Source organism: Mercurialis annua, linkage group LG1-X, assembly GCF_937616625.2.
Source record: "Mercurialis annua linkage group LG1-X, ddMerAnnu1.2, whole genome shotgun sequence".
NCBI lineage: Eukaryota > Viridiplantae > Streptophyta > Magnoliopsida > Malpighiales > Euphorbiaceae > Mercurialis > Mercurialis annua.
In genome coordinates, this window is record NC_065570.1 from 8,515,543 (window position 1) to 8,535,390 (window position 19,848).

The 19,848-nt window shown below is 32.4% G+C and overlaps 1 protein-coding gene across 3 annotated transcripts; it reads left to right on the top strand.

Moving 5' to 3' along the window:
• The first annotated feature begins 12,862 nt into the window (after nucleotides 1-12,862).
• Nucleotides 12,863-18,279, top strand: LOC126666087 (putative serine/threonine-protein kinase). Of its 3 annotated transcripts, XM_050359046.2 has the most exons (7): nucleotides 12,863-12,995; nucleotides 13,628-13,771; nucleotides 14,579-14,691; nucleotides 14,992-15,202; nucleotides 15,833-16,070; nucleotides 16,403-16,553; nucleotides 17,389-18,279. In XM_050359046.2, exons 2-7 carry the CDS (start codon nucleotides 13,693-13,695, stop codon nucleotides 17,749-17,751), a joined length of 1,155 nt encoding a protein of 384 aa, XP_050215003.1. In that variant the 5' UTR covers nucleotides 12,863-12,995; nucleotides 13,628-13,692; the 3' UTR covers nucleotides 17,752-18,279. The 3 variants fall into 3 exon arrangements, with proteins under 3 accessions (XP_050215003.1, XP_050215005.1, XP_050215004.1); XM_050359047.2 differs by lacking the exon at nucleotides 12,863-12,995 and having other exon boundaries at nucleotides 13,682-13,771; nucleotides 14,539-14,691; XM_050359048.2 differs by lacking the exons at nucleotides 12,863-12,995; nucleotides 14,579-14,691 and having other exon boundaries at nucleotides 13,513-13,771.
• The last annotated feature ends 1,569 nt before the right edge of the window (nucleotides 18,280-19,848 follow it).

The window sequence follows — 19,848 nt, forward strand, 5'->3', positions numbered from 1 at the left end:
TCACAATTTGGCTAAATATAATTCGATTACGGTTATAAGTATGAAAAAGTTAAAAAAATTAACTGGCCTAATTGGAAATGACACATTAACATCAATTTATTTTTTCCTGTCATTTTCTGCTAAAAGGCGCTTTTAGTTACTAACTAATTTTTACCACTATCTAGAAAAAGTCGACCAAATCTGAGAAAAGACGAAGCTCTGTTTTTTTTATTTGTTTAATTATAAAGAAAAAAAGCTAATATGGCGCGCTGGCGTTTGTTCCGGGAGGATCAGGTGACACTGGTTTATGTTTTAATTGATTTTAATAAAAAAAATTAATTAGAGTTAATTAGGAAAAAAATGGTGAAATAATGCTTAAAAAATTATAAATATAAAATTTGTAAGTATTTTAAAAATTAAGAATATTTTTGAAACTTTTTTTATTACCGCGTCAGCAAGTTAAGGACCGTCAATCAAAGTCATGGACATAAGAATTTTTTTTTTTAATTTAAAAATAACGAGAGTTTTTTTGTGTCCAAAAAAGTTAAAGGATTGTTATGTATTTTTGGGAAAAAATCAGAATTTTTTTTGTATAATATATATAGTTAGTACTAAATTTATTTGGCTACCTCATAATAAATGAGAACTTATTTAAATAAGAGAGTTGAATCTGTTTTTCACCTATTTAGCATTAAGGCTTTTACTTTATTTTCTTTTTAAGCTTTTGTCACTTCTATAATTCAATTTGAAGATTTCCTCTCAAAAAAAAATTACTATCTGAAGTTTGAATCATTCTTCCTGTTCACACAATAGAAGTCCCAGTCACCTCGCATTTTATTCTGTGTAATATACATATTAAACTAGGCTTAATTTCCGCGTATTTAAGCGGAATCAAATTAATATTTATTTAATTAATAAATTTATTAAGAAATATATATAGTTAATTTTATTTTAAAAAATATTCAATGAAATAAATAATTTATAGAAATTAAAAGTTAATATATATTAGAACACTATGTTGTGTAGAGATTAGAAGTTAATATAGATTAAAATATTTATTAAAATAAATATAATTTAAAAAAAGTGGAAACTGAGAACTAATGAGAATGCTCTATTTGGTGATAAATAATGAGAAAATTCTATTTGCTGAGAATCAATAAGGGTTTCGTTGGTTCTTTCTATTATAAAAGTATATCGATATTTAATAACTTGTCGAGAAAAAACTACATTGTTTTCTAATTGACTTAAATAGTACTTTCAACTTGTAAATAATAGATAATCAATAAATAATTTAATTATATAGACAACTCAATCACAAATTTGGTGAATATGATATTAATTAACTCCATTAATTTTGACGATTTATCTTCTCAACTTATAAACTAATTGTTAATTGTTTCTCAATTCGCAATTTGTTCCTCAACTTATAAGCTAATTTGCTAAAACGAATTAATCACCAAATATTTGACCGACTTATCCACAAAGTTAAATTTATGTGACAATTACTAGTTGAGTGGTAAATTGCCACTTAAGTCTTTTCTAATTTGATTTAAAATATTTAAAAGATCAAAGAGAGCATAATAATTTAGTTTAATGTTTATTTAATGTTCAATTATTTTATTTTTCTAAATTTAGATCAAATTAAATAAATTTCAATTATTAAATCGAATACTTCTTTTTTTGACATTCGATCAAATTCCCTACTACCCATTTTGTCAATTAATTATGTTAGTTAACTTGGCTAAACAATTAAAAATAAAATTTAATTTGATCTCTTATTCTTTTTAAATTCATAAAATTAGAGAAATTCAAATAAATTTACAAATTAATTTATATTTTATTTTATATATATATATATAAATAAATTACATTTATAATCTTCTTTAATAATAATGATAAAAAGATTTTCTGAGATGAAATAAAAATAAACATAAGCATAATACATTAGGAAAAATTTCTCATAGCACCTTTTTAAAATTTTAATTACAACGGTATCTAATTTTTAAAAATAATTACATCGCGTATCTTTTTAATTTTAAAAATATCATTTCTGGTGTATGTTTTTATTTTTATTGGTTTTTTTATGTTATAGTAACAGTGTATTTTATGGTGTATTTATAATGTTTATATAGTGTACTATAGTGTATTTATGGTGAAAATGCTGGGTAAAAAATTATTTTGTAATATTTTATAAAATTGAATACCAAATATAAGTAGCAATTTATGATTTAAACTTTTGTAGTTATTTTTAAAAGAAGTATAGTATTCCCCATACATTATGGTTTTTATATTTTTATGATTTTTCTACTTTTATAAACTTTTGTTAAAGAAAAATAATTTTTTAACCAAATTAAATTTTAATTGCAATAATATAGTAAAAAGGGTATCATTTTTTGTGAAAGGAAAAGAGCATATTATTTTGAGATCGCTAAATTATATCATAATTAACAGTTTTAAATTTTTTGTTTTAAAAGTCTATTTAATGTTCTCTCAGTTTTAGTTCTATTAACTATTAGGCCTCCTCTGTTAATTCCGACTTTCAAATGATTTGCATGTAATTTTGTGAACGGTTTGATCCCTCATTTTTAATTTGATAAATGATTTGGTATCTCAATTTTAAACGATTTGATCCCTCATTTTTAATTATGTTAAACGATTTAGTCCTCAAATTAACGAAATGGTCTCTCAGTTAATGAAATTAAAACTGAAGGATCATTAAATTAATTTTTAAAATAAAAAATATCAAATTGTTAATTATGATATATTTTAGGGACTTTAACATAATTTGCTCAAAGAAAAATGGTGCAATTTGAATTAATGCCACGTATCAGTTACGTGATAAATGATGTTTATGGATGTGCCACATATGCATTCAGGTGCATTGAATGATTTTAAAGCTAAAATTATCATTTTTTTTTAATTAGAATTATGTCAGGTTTTCATTAAATAACAACTGTTATAAATGTTTTCCGTTAGAAATAATTTAAATAAGCAAAAAATTAATTAGTTTGATTTGTTTAATGATATTGGAATAATTTTCTTTTATATTAATAGTAACTGTGACGAATACATGATCTAACTGCTTATTTCATATATGTAAATTATAATAACAGAGTAACGCGGGATGGCATTTTGGTCGACTCAGAATCATAAGACAAAATATAAAGCTTCAGAAACTGACAGAATTGGTGATGGGGGATCTATACAAATATTTTAAACTAATTATAACTTTATTTTAATTATTTCTTTTTATCTTAGATTGGAGTTCGCCACTTGATATCTTCTCTGATCTGACCTTGAAAGAACAAGGCAGATAAGAACTCTATTTTAATTAGAGCAAATTACTATGAGGAATTTATATTTGACATAATTCACATTTTAATCCTTTCTATTTAAAAATTAAATAATATGGTTCTCATTTTTATTTCTGTACATTATTTTGATATCTCGTTTATTTTTGGTGTTGGTCAATGAAATTAAAGAATTTAGGAGTAAATTATAATTTTTCAAATATGAAAGACGAAATCGTTGACAAAAATAAAACTGAAGATAAAATCATTAAAAATAAAAGTGGGGAACTTCGTTGATTTTTTTGACTAATATTAAAAATGAACAGAAAAATCAAATTATTGATGAAAATAAAGATTATATTGTTTGATTTTTAAATAAGAAAAAATAAAATGTAAATTAAGTCAAATATGAAGGATGTCATAATAATTTGCTTTTTTAATTATGAGAGGAGTGATGGAATTAAAAAGGGTTTCCATTACATGAAATTTTTATGCTAAAATAATAATAAAATGGATACAGTTTTTCCAAATTTATATTCAACTTAAAATCATTCACGCTCCTTAATTTTTAAACTTTTTACCACCACCAATATTTTTATAACCGGACCGGAGAGCAAACCGGATTCATCGGGGGTTCACGGTTGGACCGGTTCAACCGAATTCGACCGGATTTTTTAATTTTAATAAATATAATTATTTAAATTAAAAATAATTAATTTTATAAGAAAATATGATAAAATATTTATATAAACTATTTTTAAAATATCATTATGTAAAACATAATTATAATTGACCAACTTAAAAATATATAGAATAATTATTTTATATGAAGAAAAATAATTTTTTTCATTTTAATAATAATTATTCTTAAATTAAAATTATATAATTAAAATTGATAGATAAAATATGATGGAACATTTAATTAAAATTAATTATTAAATTTGTGAAGTACAATTATAATTAATCGGGAAATGTTTAAATATTTTCACACGAAATAAAAATTAAAGGTATTCTATCGACATATACAAATTAAAGTTCGAGCACTAATCTAAATTACTTAGTAAAGTTTAGATATCACTCGGACATTTAACAAGTTTTAATTGAAGTGTATGGAAAGAGTTGAAATGCGCTTGTAATTGCCCTTTACTTAAAGTTGTAGTCTCCAGTGTGTTCCTTTGTGTTTCACTTTTTATGCAAAAACTTATAATTTGGATTTTTTTGCCACTTTTCATAATTTTTAATATAAATATTATTCATAAAAGAGTTGAACTGCCCTTTATTAGAGATTATCACGATTCAAAAACCAAAACTACTGGTTTACAGTCTAATAAAAATTGAAACTGTTGGATCAAGTCCTTTTCATCTCTTCAATTTTAACTTTTGACAATCAATTTAAAGGTTCTAATATTGTTTATTAGTGTGTAAAAACCTATTAAAATCATCGTGAAGTGATTCAGAAGTTTCTAACGAGAAACATAAATTTTAATTATTTGAGTTCCAGTAGCAAAATCGCGCCCGCGACATCCTAGAGTCACGGGCGCAACATAAGAATCTTGGGCGCGACATCCAGAAAATTTATCATGCCTTTCAAATGCCAAATGTCGCGGGCGTGCCTACAATCAGTCACGAGCGCGATTTTTGTATATGTTGGAGTCCAACGACTGGCTTCTCTCTTTAGTTGACAGTTGGCAAAGTCCCATTGAAAGTTTCAAGATAACGGTTATGTCGCAGGCGCGACATTGCTGAAAAGTAGAGTCTTCTTTTGGAAGACTTGGAGGAAGGTTGTTGGGGTTACAAATACCTTACAACCACCATATTTATGTGGTTAGACACTCCTACATTAATAACTATAAACATTCAATTATACTCTCTCTCTCTCTCTCTCTCTCTCTCTCTCTTATTAAATTGTACATCATTAATTAATTGATTTCTTTTCTTTGTTGTTGATTATCAATTTTGATTTATCATTAGTGTTAGTAGGTATGTGATTAGCTTTAGAAAATCACTTTGTGAGTTTGTGTTGAGCTCTAGAAAAATACTGTTTGTTTGTAATAGTTAGTTTTAAGTTTAGAACACCCATTAGTGGATTTATTACAAATCTCAATGTTTAATTGACTAGTGGAGTAGAACGGTTTGTGATTCGAACCACTCTAATTTGCTTGTGTTCTTTCTTCTACTTCTAGAACTCTAAACCAAACACTAATCAATTTTTAATTTTTAAAATAATCTTATTCACCCCCCTCTAAGGTAGTATTTGAGATTTCAGAAATCAATCTTAAACTGCTCAAGGGCCGGTACCGGTTTCTGACGGTTCGGATAAAAATTAATATAAAATTTAAATAGTAAAAATGATTTAAGAATAAAATAAAATTCATCAATATTAAAAATGTATTCATTGATTTAAAGATGTTATAATAAAAAACTTAAATTTACTTTTAATACTTAATATTACATTAGTTAAAAAGATATTAATTAAAAATATGTTATAATGTTTTCTTATTTTATATTTTTGAAAGAAAAATATTTTGTAATGTTAAAATTTACATTGTACTGCTTAGCAATGTAGTATGCAAACGGTTACTTTTTGTGAACATTTTCAATGTGTGCAATTGATCTTTGTAAATGGATCGCAAACAGGCTGTTTGTTTGCACTTTGCGTTTGAAGGGTTAATATACTTATAGATATTAGTATAATATAGTGCAAACAGCCACAAAAGTACTGTTTGTAATCCATATTAATATAATTTTTAATTTTATGGATTCGACCCTTTCAACTGTCGTGTCTAAGCCGAAATCGAGGAAAAATATAAAATCGGTTGGAAACTTATTTTTATATGGCTCTGTGTGGTTCTGAATTTGCACAATTTCATACCATATTAGACTGAACCGGTTCACGGGCTGAACCGACCTATGGGCAACTCTAGATCTTATGCATGGAACTGAATTTGGTCGGCCTCTTTGCATCCGCGATGATATTTAGGGCAAATAATAAAATCTTAAATTAAAAAAAAATTATTGAATGCCATTCATATTTTTATACATACATGTCTAAGATACATGTATTTTTTGTCAATACTTTTTATGCAACACTAATAACTTATAAATTTATTATTTTTAATGATGAACTAGTAACGTTGTTGTGACTCAAGTATCTAATTTATAAATAAATTGTAGTAAAATATACCAAATACTAGTATAATGTTTGTTTATAAGACTTGGTTAATGAGTCAAGTCAAATTAAAGATTGGCGGTAATAAAACAAATTGACCAAACTCCCATAATTCTCTCATCCTCGTATTCACTGTATAGAGTCTGACAATCCAACACTCAAAAAATATTGGCCAAATGTTGCAAAAAGGCCAGACCTTTCACAAAAGTTCCACAAAAGTCCTGACCTTTCAATTTCGTCAATTTTGGCCAAAAATCGATTATTTTGTTTCAATTGTGTCCCAGGTTCAATTGGCACGCGATTTGGTCTACCTGGCGCCTACGTGTCATCCTGGCTGAAGACACATCACGTTATTCGATTTGCCATGTCATATGTGAACCGAACCGCCATTCAGATCCAACTCTTAGATTTCGATTCGATTTAACTTATTTTTTCAACCCATTTCACAACAAAACTCTGCGTTTTGTTAAGACTCTATCCAAAATATTATATCCTGACCCTATTCATATTTCTCCCTCAGCCCCGACATAGAAGAGAAGTTTAACCTAAAATAATCTTTCACACCGTTTTCTGTCTGCCGCAATCGACGAAGCAACGACAAAGCTGAGACTGGAGCAATTTTTTATTGACGAAACTGGCGCATTCGAGGTAAGTTTTAGGTTTAAATATGTTATTTGATTAAAAAAACAATTTTGTTACAACAATTAGGGTTTACTGCAATTGGGATTTTTTGAAATTTGGGTGTTCTGCATTTAAGGTTTTCTGAAATTAGGGTTTTCTAAAATTAGGGTTTTATGAAATTAGACCTAAACCACTTATGTTTTGCTAAAATTAGTGTTAATTTGTATGTGGAATGTCCTAAGTGATAATGTAAAAAATGGATGATATGAGTGCGAGCTATTTGTAGATTATAACTTGTGTTATTAAACTATGAAGTGTTGAAGTATCTACTGCTTATAACTATGAAGTGTTCAAATATGGGCATGTGCAAATTTTGTTAGAGTAAGAGCTGCTCTTCTCTATTGTAGCGTAGTCATTCTCTAATCTCTATTTACCAAAGCTTTTGAACTTAAATAGCTTGAACTATGAATTCTTAATCATAAAATTTCCTATAGATGTCTTCTATTCAATTTTTCATGTAGCTGTGCGATTTAATTTTTTTATATTTTTATTCTATTGAATGAAAGTAAAACTGATATTCTCTAATCCCTATTGTTTACTGTCATTTACTCATTTTTGTTTGCTATTTCTTATATTGCAGAAATGGATGACGGGGGTGAAATGCCACAACATGTTGATGTACGTATCCATTATGACATGGACCATGTCGACACCGATGACAGTGATGCAGGAGGGGATGATTCTGATGAGGAATATGTGGAGGGCAGAATTAATAAAAAGAGTTTTAGGGTAGCAGAGTTTGACACTTTTAGGGGTCTAAATGTAGCTGAAATTGAAGTTTCTGATGTCGATGGGGAGAATAGTGAATACTCAGACAGTGATCAAGGTCTTCTCACGCCTGGTGAAAGCGATGATGACATGACTCTTGGAAGAAAGAAGAAGACAGGAGAAGTATGGTTTAATTCTAGGAATATAGTAGAAGGATTTCAGTTTAAATTAGGGACGTTGTTTGTGAGTCGTGTGCAATTGAAAGAGGGGGTACAACAGTGGGCTATTATTAACGGCCACAATATAACTTGGGTAAGGAGCAATGAAGAGAGGATGGAATGTATATGTGATAAAGAATGCACCTGGAGGTTTTATGCTGCTAGAAGGCCTTTGGATCGGGCGTATGAATTGCGCATATATGAGAGCAAACATACTTGCTACAGGAAGGTCTACAACAAACAGGCGACAGTGAAGTGGATGGCCAATGAATTTCTCCAAAAATTTAGGAGAAACCCGTTGTATCAGGTCGGAGATATGCAAGCTGATGTGGAGCTCAAATATGGAGGGCTTAAGATTATGAAGTCTTCCTGTTATAGAGCAAGGTATTTGGCCAAGAAGATAATCAGAGGTTCGATTGAGGAGCATTACGCAAAGTTTAGAGCGTATGATGCAGAATTGAAACGAGTTGATCGAGAAGGTGTTTTTCTGATGTACACTATCCCAGAACCAGAAACCGGTGCCCCTATGTTCCAAAGGTATTATGTTGGGTTTTCAGCTCTCAGGAAAGGGTTTATGGAAGGTTGTAGACCCATCTTATGTGTCGATGGCTGCTTCCTGAAGACTTTGTGTCAAGGGGTACTATTGAGTGCTGTTGGTCGAGACGGTAATGACCAAATGTTCCCGGTCGCTTGGGCATTAGTGGAAGGGGAGAATGAGGCAACATGGACCTGGTTTTTGGAAATTCTGCTTACTGATCTAAATATGATGGATGGTGCGAAAATTACCATTGTTAGTGATCAACAGAAGGTAATAACTTTCTGACTCTGTGTTCATTCATGTTATTCGGAATGTTATTCAACCATACCGACAATTTCTGTTTTTACTATTTTTTGCATTTTTAAGCATACTTATAATTTTATTGTAATTGCTTTATTATTTCTTTTGTACTTGTAGGGCCTGGCCAATGCTATTAGGGTTTTGGTGCCTAATGCAGAGCACAGAAATTGTGCAAGACATATTTTTGCCAATTGGAAGAAAATGCATAAGGACCCGGAGCTGAAAAGACTTTTTTGGCTGGCTGTGAATTCCACGTACGAGGCAGCCTTTAATAGACACATGGAAGATATGATGAAAGTGAGCCTACCGGCTCATGATGACTTCAAGCGCCAAGGACCGCGGGTTTTTTGCAAAGCATTCATCAGAACATTGCCATGTTGCGATGCAATCACAAGCAACATGGCAGAGACTTTCAATGGGTACATATGCAAGGCTAGACAAATGCCAGCTGTTCAAATGCTAGAGGAAATTAGGATGTCACTCATGGAGAGGATGTTCCAGAAGCATAAAATGATGGAGAAAAACCCTTACGATGTCGGTGAAAGAATTGTAAAGAAGGTGGAAAAGAACCAACTGTATTCAAGGTTCTGTTTGGCTAAACCAGCTTTGGGAGGGAATTTTCAAGTTAGTTGGGGCAAGCATTCATTCATTGTCAACCTACGAACAAGGAGTTGTTCATGTCAGGAATGGCAATTGACTGGAATACCATGTGCTCATGGCCTGTCGGGGATTCATTACATGAAGTACAATGCAATGGATTTCATTGATGTATATTACAAGAAGGACAAGTATTTCAAGGCATACAACGACGGATTGCAGCCTATCAATGGTAGTCCGATGTGGCCCGACGTCCCTGGTTATCCAATTTTGCCACCACCGTACAAGAAGCAGCCCGGCCGACCCAAGAAAAACAGAAAGAAGGCTAGAGAGGAGGAACCTAAATCATTGACAAGACTTCGGAGGGGTGGTTTGCATATGACCTGTTCACATTGTCTTGGTGTGGGTCACAACAAGAGGGCATGTCCTAATAAGGACAATCCTCCAACTGAACGTCCTCCTAAGGTATAAAATATGTCATTTTGTTATTTTATTTTTTGAAGACTTAATGTGTGACCAACTGTGTGCAGAACCGAACTGGTAGGCCAAGGAAAACACCTTACACTGAAGCTAGCACCTCAACACCACAATCAGCTCCTGCTACAAACTCAGCACCGCAGTCACAAGTCGAAGCAACTAACACCATTCATGAACCAGCAGCTACGACAATTGCAACTGAATCCGGACTAGTCTTCTTACGGGTAATACCTTTATTAATAAGTAAATAATGAACTGCATAATTATTAAGTATATGCCTTGATGTCATTAATGTTCTCGGTTATATTTTGTTAATTTTGTTAATTAGAATAATTAAGTATATGCCTTGATGTTGTCGGTTGTATTTTGTTAATTTTGTTAATTAGAATAATTAAGTATATGCCTTGATGTTGTCGGTTGTATTTTGTTAATTTTGTTATTAATGTTCTCGGTTCTGTGTAGGGGCCACAAGTTGGAGTGAAATATGTTAGCGGGAGTGCATCAACTGCTGCAGCTGCGAGAGCTAGTAACCCTGCTCGGAAGAGGAAAAACTCAGCCACTTGTATCCAAGAAAGTCAGCCTACAACGGCATCACAACCACCTGTTGTTTGTTCGCAGGACTCATCAAGCAACATTCCTCTAACGTCGGTGAAGTACAAGTCCACTGCAAGTCAACAAGCGGCACCAAGAAGCTCAAGAAATTGAATATAAGGAACTTTAGGTTTTTTTGCTAGTTTTGTACAACCAGGTTTATAATTTATAGATACAATGGTTGTATGTTGCTAATATGTGAACACAAGCAACATTAGGTTTTTTGGTAGCTCAAATGTATGAGCCAAAGCAACTCGTGCTTTTTTTTGCTAGTTGCTCAATTACATGAACAGAAGCAGCTTAGGTTTAGGTCTTTATGCTCAAGTGTGAGCTAAAGCATGTAGGTTTTTTGGTAGCTCAAATGTATGAGCCAAAGCAACTCGTGCTTTTTTTTGCTAGTTGCTCAATTACGTGAGCTAAAACAGGTTTACGTTTTTTACATCGCTGCTTAAGTGTATAAACTCCTTTTGCTAATCTATTAAACTTTATGTTATATACTGTTACAATTTGTGTAGGCCTATTTGTTACATCTGTTGTTAGTTTGATGCAGGAACCACATTTAACTACCACTGAAAACCATTCGAGTATAAACAAAGTAGCAACATTCATAATCCTTACGTAGTAGCAACATCCATAATTTTACAATAATCCTAATGTTAATAGTTTAACATAACAATTGTCAAATAAGCTTAACTAATAAGCTCCAGATACTTAACTATTAAGCTTACAACATTTCAAACACTTTAACCATACATACTAGTCAAAGTTGTCAAAATAAAGTTACATCAGTTTTAACCCTACTAATTAGTCCCAACTTCAGGCAAGTCGGCTACTACACTTTCAGCATGACCTACAACACAAAATACATGGTAAGTAACCTCCTCCAAGTTAAAACAACTCGTTATCGTTGCTATCACCGAACATTAACATTAGTACAACTAAACTATTAAAACAAATCAAGCTAATCAGTAATAGCTTGCACAACCTAAATTTCTTTTTTGTTTCTTCACTGGCCACCCTCAGACTATCGTTATCCTCGATCAAGTCTTTCATCACCAGCTTCAGCCCATCAATCTCTTGCTGCTTTTCGTCTACTATCTCGACCATTCGCTCTACTTGCTTATTCATGTCGGCCAAAGTATGAACATTCTCTAAGACTTGGTCCTCTAGGACTTTGATCTTATCGAGCAGCACTCCGTACTTCAGTTTGTCAATAGATGATACTTCTCCATCGAACCAACGGAAAGCTCCACAGTCATCATTCTATCCAATTAAACATGCAAACAGAAAATTAGTGAGACTTACAGAAGTTAGAAAAACACAGAAAACAAATCATTCTATCCATAATCCAAGCAACAAAAAAAGTAACAAAAGTATCCCAATTTATTTGTTAAGAGTTATTACATGAAGCTACAAAAAATAAAGAAAAGAAATCATTCTATCCATAATCATTGTATTTGAAGTTTTTATGCATTTCTACCATCAACCAAAAAATGCCCAATTTATTATACAATCCCTAACTTGAATAATGATGTATATCCCGTAATATGAGAAAGACCTAATTTCAGCAGTACAAGAAACCCCAATGTCACAAACCCTAATTTCAATGTAAAAAAAAACTAAATCGATTTACTAACCTTAGATGCGGGACATCTCCAGAATCTCCTGCCAGGATTTGATTTTGTCCACGACGTGTAACAATACAAACGTCCATGGCTGCATCTTCCAGGCACAGTTGTTGGAGGAAGATTAATCCACTCTTGACGAACATTCATTTGTGTTTCCGCCATCTTAATCGTTTGAGACATTGTCGTTTGAGAGGATGTACCAGAAGACGTAGCTGTTTGAGACATTTCAGTCTGTGACATCTTCAATGAGAAAAAATCAAGGCCTTTTTGGGTTGTGAATGGCGGGGTTGAGATAAAGAAGATGATAGTCTTAACAAAACGCAGAGTTTTGTTTGTGAAATGGGTTGAAAAATAAGTTAAATCGAATCGAAATCTAAGAGTTGGATCTGAGTGGCGGTTCAGTTCACATATGACATGGCAAATCGAATAACGTGATGTGTCTTCAGCCAGGATGACACGTAGGCGCCAGGTAGACCAAATCGCGTGCCAATTGAACCTGGGACACAATTGAAACAAAATAATCGATTATTGGCCAAAATTGACGAAATTGAAAGGTCAGGACTTTTGTGGAACTTTTGTGAAAGGTCTGGCCTTTTTGCAACATTTGGCCAAAAATATTTGTCATTTTCACCTTTTCCCTCTCCAGAAGATGCAACTTTTTTTCTTTACCCCTTTATAATTGCACGCTGCTTATATAAATAGCGTGTACTGAGCAATGTTCTTCAATTACCCACTTCATATTTCCCATTTTTACTATTGGTTTCATCTCTCTACTTCCTTGAATTATACTTCATCTTTTCAAAATATCTTTTCTCCCAGGTTAGTATTTTTTTACTCTTTTTCTCGTGTTTTATGTGTTCTTTTCTTGCCAATGCTTATTGGGTTGTGATTGATGTTTTTTTTAATGATGAAAAGAGAAGTTTTGGTGAGAGAAATTGGACTCACGACTTTAGCAGAATGCTGCTTGGCGCTTATACTATTTGAATATCGGTGTAGTTGTTAGTTCATGTGGTATTGTTGGAGTTTCACCTAAAAGTTTGAAATTTTGGGTCAATTGATGCCTATTGAAAGTTTAGAGTTTGGTTATTGGCAACTTGATACTATAATACTTTTTTTTTTTGACAATTTGGGAGGTCTTGTGGGAGAATTGAACCCACGACGTAGCAGTTTGCTGTCTGGCGTTTATACTTAGAGGTCATTGGTTACTATAATACTTTGTTTATTGTTTTTTTTTGTTGAATAGGTTATTTGACATCACTTTCTTATTTAAGTTTAGTTATCAATATCTTGTCTTATTTGTGGTTGAGTTGCATTCTTTTTATTATTTGATTTGATATATTTGTGGGGTTTGTTTTCAGTTAATTTTGATTTCTTAAAAGACAAAAAAGTTAGTTGTTTTAGCAAAGTTAGTTGGGGTGTTTTCTTATTTTTGTGATTCTTGTATAACTCAGGATTGCACAGGAGATGTGGCTTCAGGGCTTTGCAGTGTAGAGTAGAGATTTCAAGCTGTACTGCAATGGGTTATACCTGCTTTAATAAATCAAATTCTTGCTTTAGTTTGAGGAAGAATCGTCCCGGCCATCAACAGCTGGAAGGTAAGAAGATTTTTTTTGATGATTTGGTGTCATGAAATCAAAATGCTAAGTGAAGTTTGAATGTTATGTTATGTTATTCCTCTGATTAAAAGGATATGCAGTTCTTTTGAAGCATTGAATGTATGCCTATTAGAAATATGGATAGAGTCACCTTTATATGGAATAAATTTACCAATCAATAAGGCAGAATCCAAAAGCACTTAACCAAGTCTAGGCGTACTATGTTTGATTTATAATAAAAGTGGACATTATAGTTGTTGCTTGCGTTTACTGGTTGTATATGTTTTCCTCATTGGAGATTATGATGCATTTCACTTAATTGGTTTAGTATCAATATTCGTTGTTCACGAACCATGAACCTAGCATCCTGTCAAGCTGAGAAGTTATATACAAACATGATCTGTGAGAGAATTTAGCAGTTGTACAGTCAAGTTTTTGGCCACATCAAAAGCCTCCCTCTTTGGACCGGCTGGTTACATGGTCAAACTTTGACTTGAGCTCCAAATTTGTTGCTTGCAATCCAAATTTTATTGACCGTTCTACATCGGTGCCCCTAGATTTCGTTTGTGATAAAAATTTGGAAGATAAGCAAAATTCATTATGCAAATTTGTATTTTTGAGTCCTGTATATTATCCGTTCCTGTTACATACATAATTATCAATTACATGTAATATACGGTCATGTTGTGTGTTCGGAGCTATGAATGTCTATTCTTTCCTTTCAATTTGATATTGTATTTGTCCCTATTGGTATTTGACCTCACTAGGTTCTTGCATGCCTGTCTCTTTTCATTTGTGCATGACTAGAGATTGACACCAACAATGTGAAGGTCTTCTCTTTTAATTCACTGCGATCAGCAACAGCGAATTTCCACCCATCTAACAGAATTGGTGGAGGCGGGTTTGGAGTTGTTTATAGGGTGAGCCAAATGTCCTTCGCTTATATTAGCTGTACTTGTTCTCTCCGCTGGATAAGGGAAGAGAGTTGAGATAACATATTTATTGGTCGTATTATTCTAGGTGCATGTTTTTCATTATTTGTTAAATTGGTCAAAATAGATGCTCACTTTGTCGTTTTAGTTGTCTTATAAGCAATTCTTCTAGAGGGGAGGGATGTGGATTAGTGAGAGAGGGCGGACATTTAATTATTCCTCCTCCAGGCACGCAGTTGTGCATACTATTGCTTTCCAACTAAGCAGCCTTTCCTTTCGTATTTGCAGGGAATGTTAAGGGATGGTACTCAAGTAGCTATCAAATGTCTTTCTGCTGAGTCAAAGCAGGGAAAACATGAGTTCATGACAGAGATTAGAGTGATATCAAAAATACGGCACCCGAATCTTGTTGAGCTCATTGGCTGCTGCATTGAGGACAATAACCGAATACTGGTGTATGAATACATGGAGAACAACAGCCTGACTGCTTCTTTATTAGGTACCAAATTTTCATGCACTAGAGAGAACTCATTTTGTTAAGTGTATCAAAATTGTAATATGCCTTATATAAACTTTCCCCCTAAAAAAATTGCCATTAGGCAAACCCAAATTTATATAGATCTCCAAAGTATCTGATGTAAATCATGTAGCCCATAATTTCCTTCATGCTTCTACAGCGCTCTTAAATTCTCTCACTACACTAGCTTGACAACATGGCCCTCCTATGACCTTGGCTATAATTTTAGGTATGGCCTATGAATCTTCCACATCTTGAACTAGGGACCGTAAAATGACGCAAAATCACCTTTTTACTTACTATTATACAGTTATCGACAAAAATATTATAGTATACTTGTGCATGGCGAATTGCTTATTACATCTATTATATATGTATGTTTGAGTACATTAGATCTTAAAGTATTATTTTTAGTATGGCCGTTTTGGATTTGTATATGTTAATACATTCTTCAATATACTTGAAATGTTCCGCCAAATTTGAAATGTTCGTGACATGCTATTTTTAATTCTTCTTGAATTTTTTTAGCTGTTATCCTTGCTACATTTCTCATTTTCCCTCTCTCAGTGGTATGTGTGTATTTGTGCTAACATCTAGCAATCAATGGAGCAGGTTCGAAAGGTAAACATATTGCAATGGACTGGTCTAAGAGAGCTGCTATTTGCCTTGGTACCGCTACTGGTCTTACATTTCTTCATGATGAAGTTGAGCCACATATAGTGCATAGAGATATTAAGGCTAGTAACATACTTCTTGACGGTAAATTACAGCCGAAAATAGGGGATTTTGGGCTGGCAAAACTTTTTCCAGACAATGTCACCCATGTTACTACTCGAGTGGCAGGAACAGTGTAAGCAACTTATTAAGCGTTTCATTTATTTATCAGCTATGCCAATCTTTATCATCACCAAAGTTGGCAAGATATATTTTTAAGATAAGGTCATAAATGTTCTGGGCTTGTCAAGTTAGCCACTAATGCTTCTCTCTAGAGCTTCATGAATTATTTTACTGGTCACACTATTATGTAAAGAGGAAACATAGAGCATTTCTTTGTCAAAGACATTGCTAGTGAAGTGTTATATTTATATATGTATGATTGATCTCGTATGGAGTTGTTTTCTCCCTTCTGTCTGTTCTAATTTTTCCATTTCTATCACTAATAGTCATTTTATGTTTGTGCAGAGGATATCTGGCCCCAGAGTATGCGCTACTAGGACAGCTTACGAAAAAGGCTGATGTGTATAGTTTTGGTGTGCTCATACTCGAAATAATTAGCGGGAGAAGTAGCAATAAGGCAGCATTTGGAGAGGATCTGTTGATTTTGGTTGAATGGGTATCTTGTTCAACTTAAATGATCAGTTTGGTTAAATGCTGACTTTTATTTCCATGTTCACTAACAAACCAGAAAAAAAGGCATGCACATGGAAACATTATTTTTAATTTTTTTTTTTTGGCATATTTTTATCAGTTACCGTATGCAGTGGCTAAATTTTCTTGTCTTCTACTGCTGCTATTTTGTTTCAGGTGCTAGAATGACTCTCTCAATCTTGATAATTCATTACCACGAACAGTGCATTTTAGTGAGAGATATTTATCACATCTTATGAAATTCATCCTGTTACTATTATCAAAATTTTCAGGGTGAACACATTTAAACTTTGCACTAGCATCTTCTGCTTGACAAATTTTGATTCTTGGGTTGTGAAATGTCTGTGATATTCATATATTGTTTGCTTTACTGACACGAAAGACCTGACCACACTCGGAAAAGCAGTTCAGCATATATTCAATCGTCGAATCTCACAGTGCTGCTAGATAGTTCAGCCATTCAACATAGTAATCTAGCTTGTCATTCCATTTACACTTCCTTTCCATTTTATACCATCTGTTATGGTTTTTACATAGCTTCATACGGAATTTTCTGACAATAAATGGAGATAATTAACTTGTGCTTTTAATTGAACTTACTTCTAGAACTAGACTCATCACTCACTTATTATACTCTTAATATGCCATTATTTGATTGTCTAGGGAAATTAGACAGTTTCTTTAAGATTTTGAGACTGGTTGGTTGTCGAGATGCTTTATATTACAATTACATTTCAAGCTCGTAGACGTTCTTGTGAGAGCATGAATATGTAGTTATATGGATTTGAATGCTGTTGCAGACATGGAAACTAAAGAAGGAAGAAAGGCTCCTGGATCTTGTTGATCCTGAACTGGTAGAATATCCGGAGGATGAAGTACAACGCTTCATAAAAGTTGCATTATTTTGTACGCAAGCAGCTGCGCACCAAAGACCGACAATGAAGCAAGTAGTGGAGATGCTTTCCAGAAATGTCAATCTTAACGACAAGGCACTAACAGAACCAGGGATATACAGGAACAAATCTACTCATCATTCAGGTGGTGGTAGTTCAGATAACACATCATCTTCGCAGAAGAAAAAAGGCAAGCAATCGGTAAATCATCTTGTAAGCTCTACCGAGTTAGATAGTACTCAGAGTGTAACACGGATGCTTCCCAGGTGATGCCTGTCTAGTTCCTTGCAGAAAATGTTTTTCTTTTTGACTTTTTAACTTTTTTTTACCAAATAGTCAAAATTTAGGAAAATTCTGCAGTTTCCTAGCTAGTTAATTCTTACACCCTCATGCCTGTATTCTTCCTCAACTGTGTTCATGGGAAAAAATAAGGTTTTCGTTGAAAGAATGACCAAGGGTTGATTAGGAATAAGGTTGATTGTATCAATCCGACATGTAAACATAATCATTTCAGGATTTTTCGCCAAGAAAACGGAATTGAGTAAGTACCTCTTCTAGTTTCATGATTGTTTACTACATTTGGCTAATAATGCAAGTGGATTCCGTTCGAAGGTTGAATTCTGTTCATTTGAAAAAATTGTTATGTCACAATCTGTGTACTGCTTGCCTTTTTCTGCCGTCTTCTATCTACTTAATATTGGTTATATTAATTTGCATTACTTGTCTCTCAAGTTATGCTTGTAATTGGTCTATGTATTGGTTGGTCAGTGCTATTTTCTTAATAAGAATGAATCTTAATCCAAATTCTGCCAAATCTAGTTACATTTTTTTATATGATGCATTTTCTTCTGTTTATATGATGGTTATGTTGCATATCAGGACACTATATTTTGATGGTTTGTAATCAGATCCTTCAATTTAGCTACTTCTAGACTGTTTCGTATGAAATCTGTGTTGAACTCGAACCGGTCTTTGATTAGCTATTCATAGAACTTGGTTTTTTTTAATGAGAAGTGGAGTTGCCAGCACCTTGGCTCATATGAAAATCCATCTGAAGGAGTAATTCCTCCGCCACCATCAGTGGTGGTGGACCTAAAAAATGAAAGGAGAAGAGGCAATCAAAAATGACCGATGACCGGCGGTACGGGATTGGCCGTCCACCCTATGTCTAATTCAAATTAAACAACAAACATTCTCAATCCCTTGCACTGAATTGAGAGGTTGAGTCCCACCAATTTAGACATACCATACCACGCTGCTGAATAGTTGTAAGAGATATTCAAGACTTACGATATTTTGTTTGAAAATAAAAGGTTTGGATTCCAAGTAATGCCTCAATTTAGTAACAACTAGTATAATAATTCGTGAGTTGCAATATGTTTAACATTTTTAAAAGGTGGTTGAGCTACATTAGACCATGAGAAAGAATCCTTCTCCAGCATATTAGTTACAATTTTGATGAATTTAGGAACTGGCCGGTGGATCATTGCTTTAAGGGATTTTTTTTATAACTAATTAACATTTGAATAACTTTAAAAAATAATCTATGCTTTAATGAGTTCTCAAAACTAACAAAAATACCTGTTAATTTTACTTTTCTAACCTATACTTCTTTCTTCCTCTTTTTTTTTCTTCTTTTTTTTCAGATCTTCAAAATTTTATCTCTCATCAACGTCAAAATATTGATCATCATTTTTATAGTCGTTGATGTCGTCGCCGTTGCCGTTTTCGTCTATTGTTCTTATCATCCGTTTCCTTATCATCCGTTTCCGTTGCTGTTTTTGTTATAATGATGATTGTGAATTTCTTGAATTATATTGTTTTAAATCTGTAATTTATTGTATTTTGTTTTTTTTCTTGTGTTTTTTTTTTAATTTTGCAGCACGCCTTGTTGATTTTTTTTGTCAATGATGGCTGATATCTAAAAGAACCAGTGTTGTAGCATGCTGAGTAACTTTCCCTATGATTCAACCCTGTTTAAGCACAGGGCAAAAGAATCTAGATTTTAGAAATGTTGAAGTCATTTTTTGCATTTCATAATTATTAAAGGTCATTTTTGAACATAGGTGGAAAAATTAGTCATTTTTATACCTTTCTCTAAGTTATATATTGATTACATAAGAAAATCATGAACATAAATAATTTTTAAATTTATAGTGTAGTTGATTTTTTTTTTTTTGAAATAAGAATGAAAGTGATTAAAAGAAACCTAATCTGTTCATTAAAGTTGTAATCAAAGAATTTAAATCAAAATAATATAGATACAACTATTGAATTTTAATAACTTTAATGCATAATTAAAAGAATATACAACTGATTAACTAGTTGAGTAAAAAAAGTAATATGTTTTACAATTTTATTTAGATA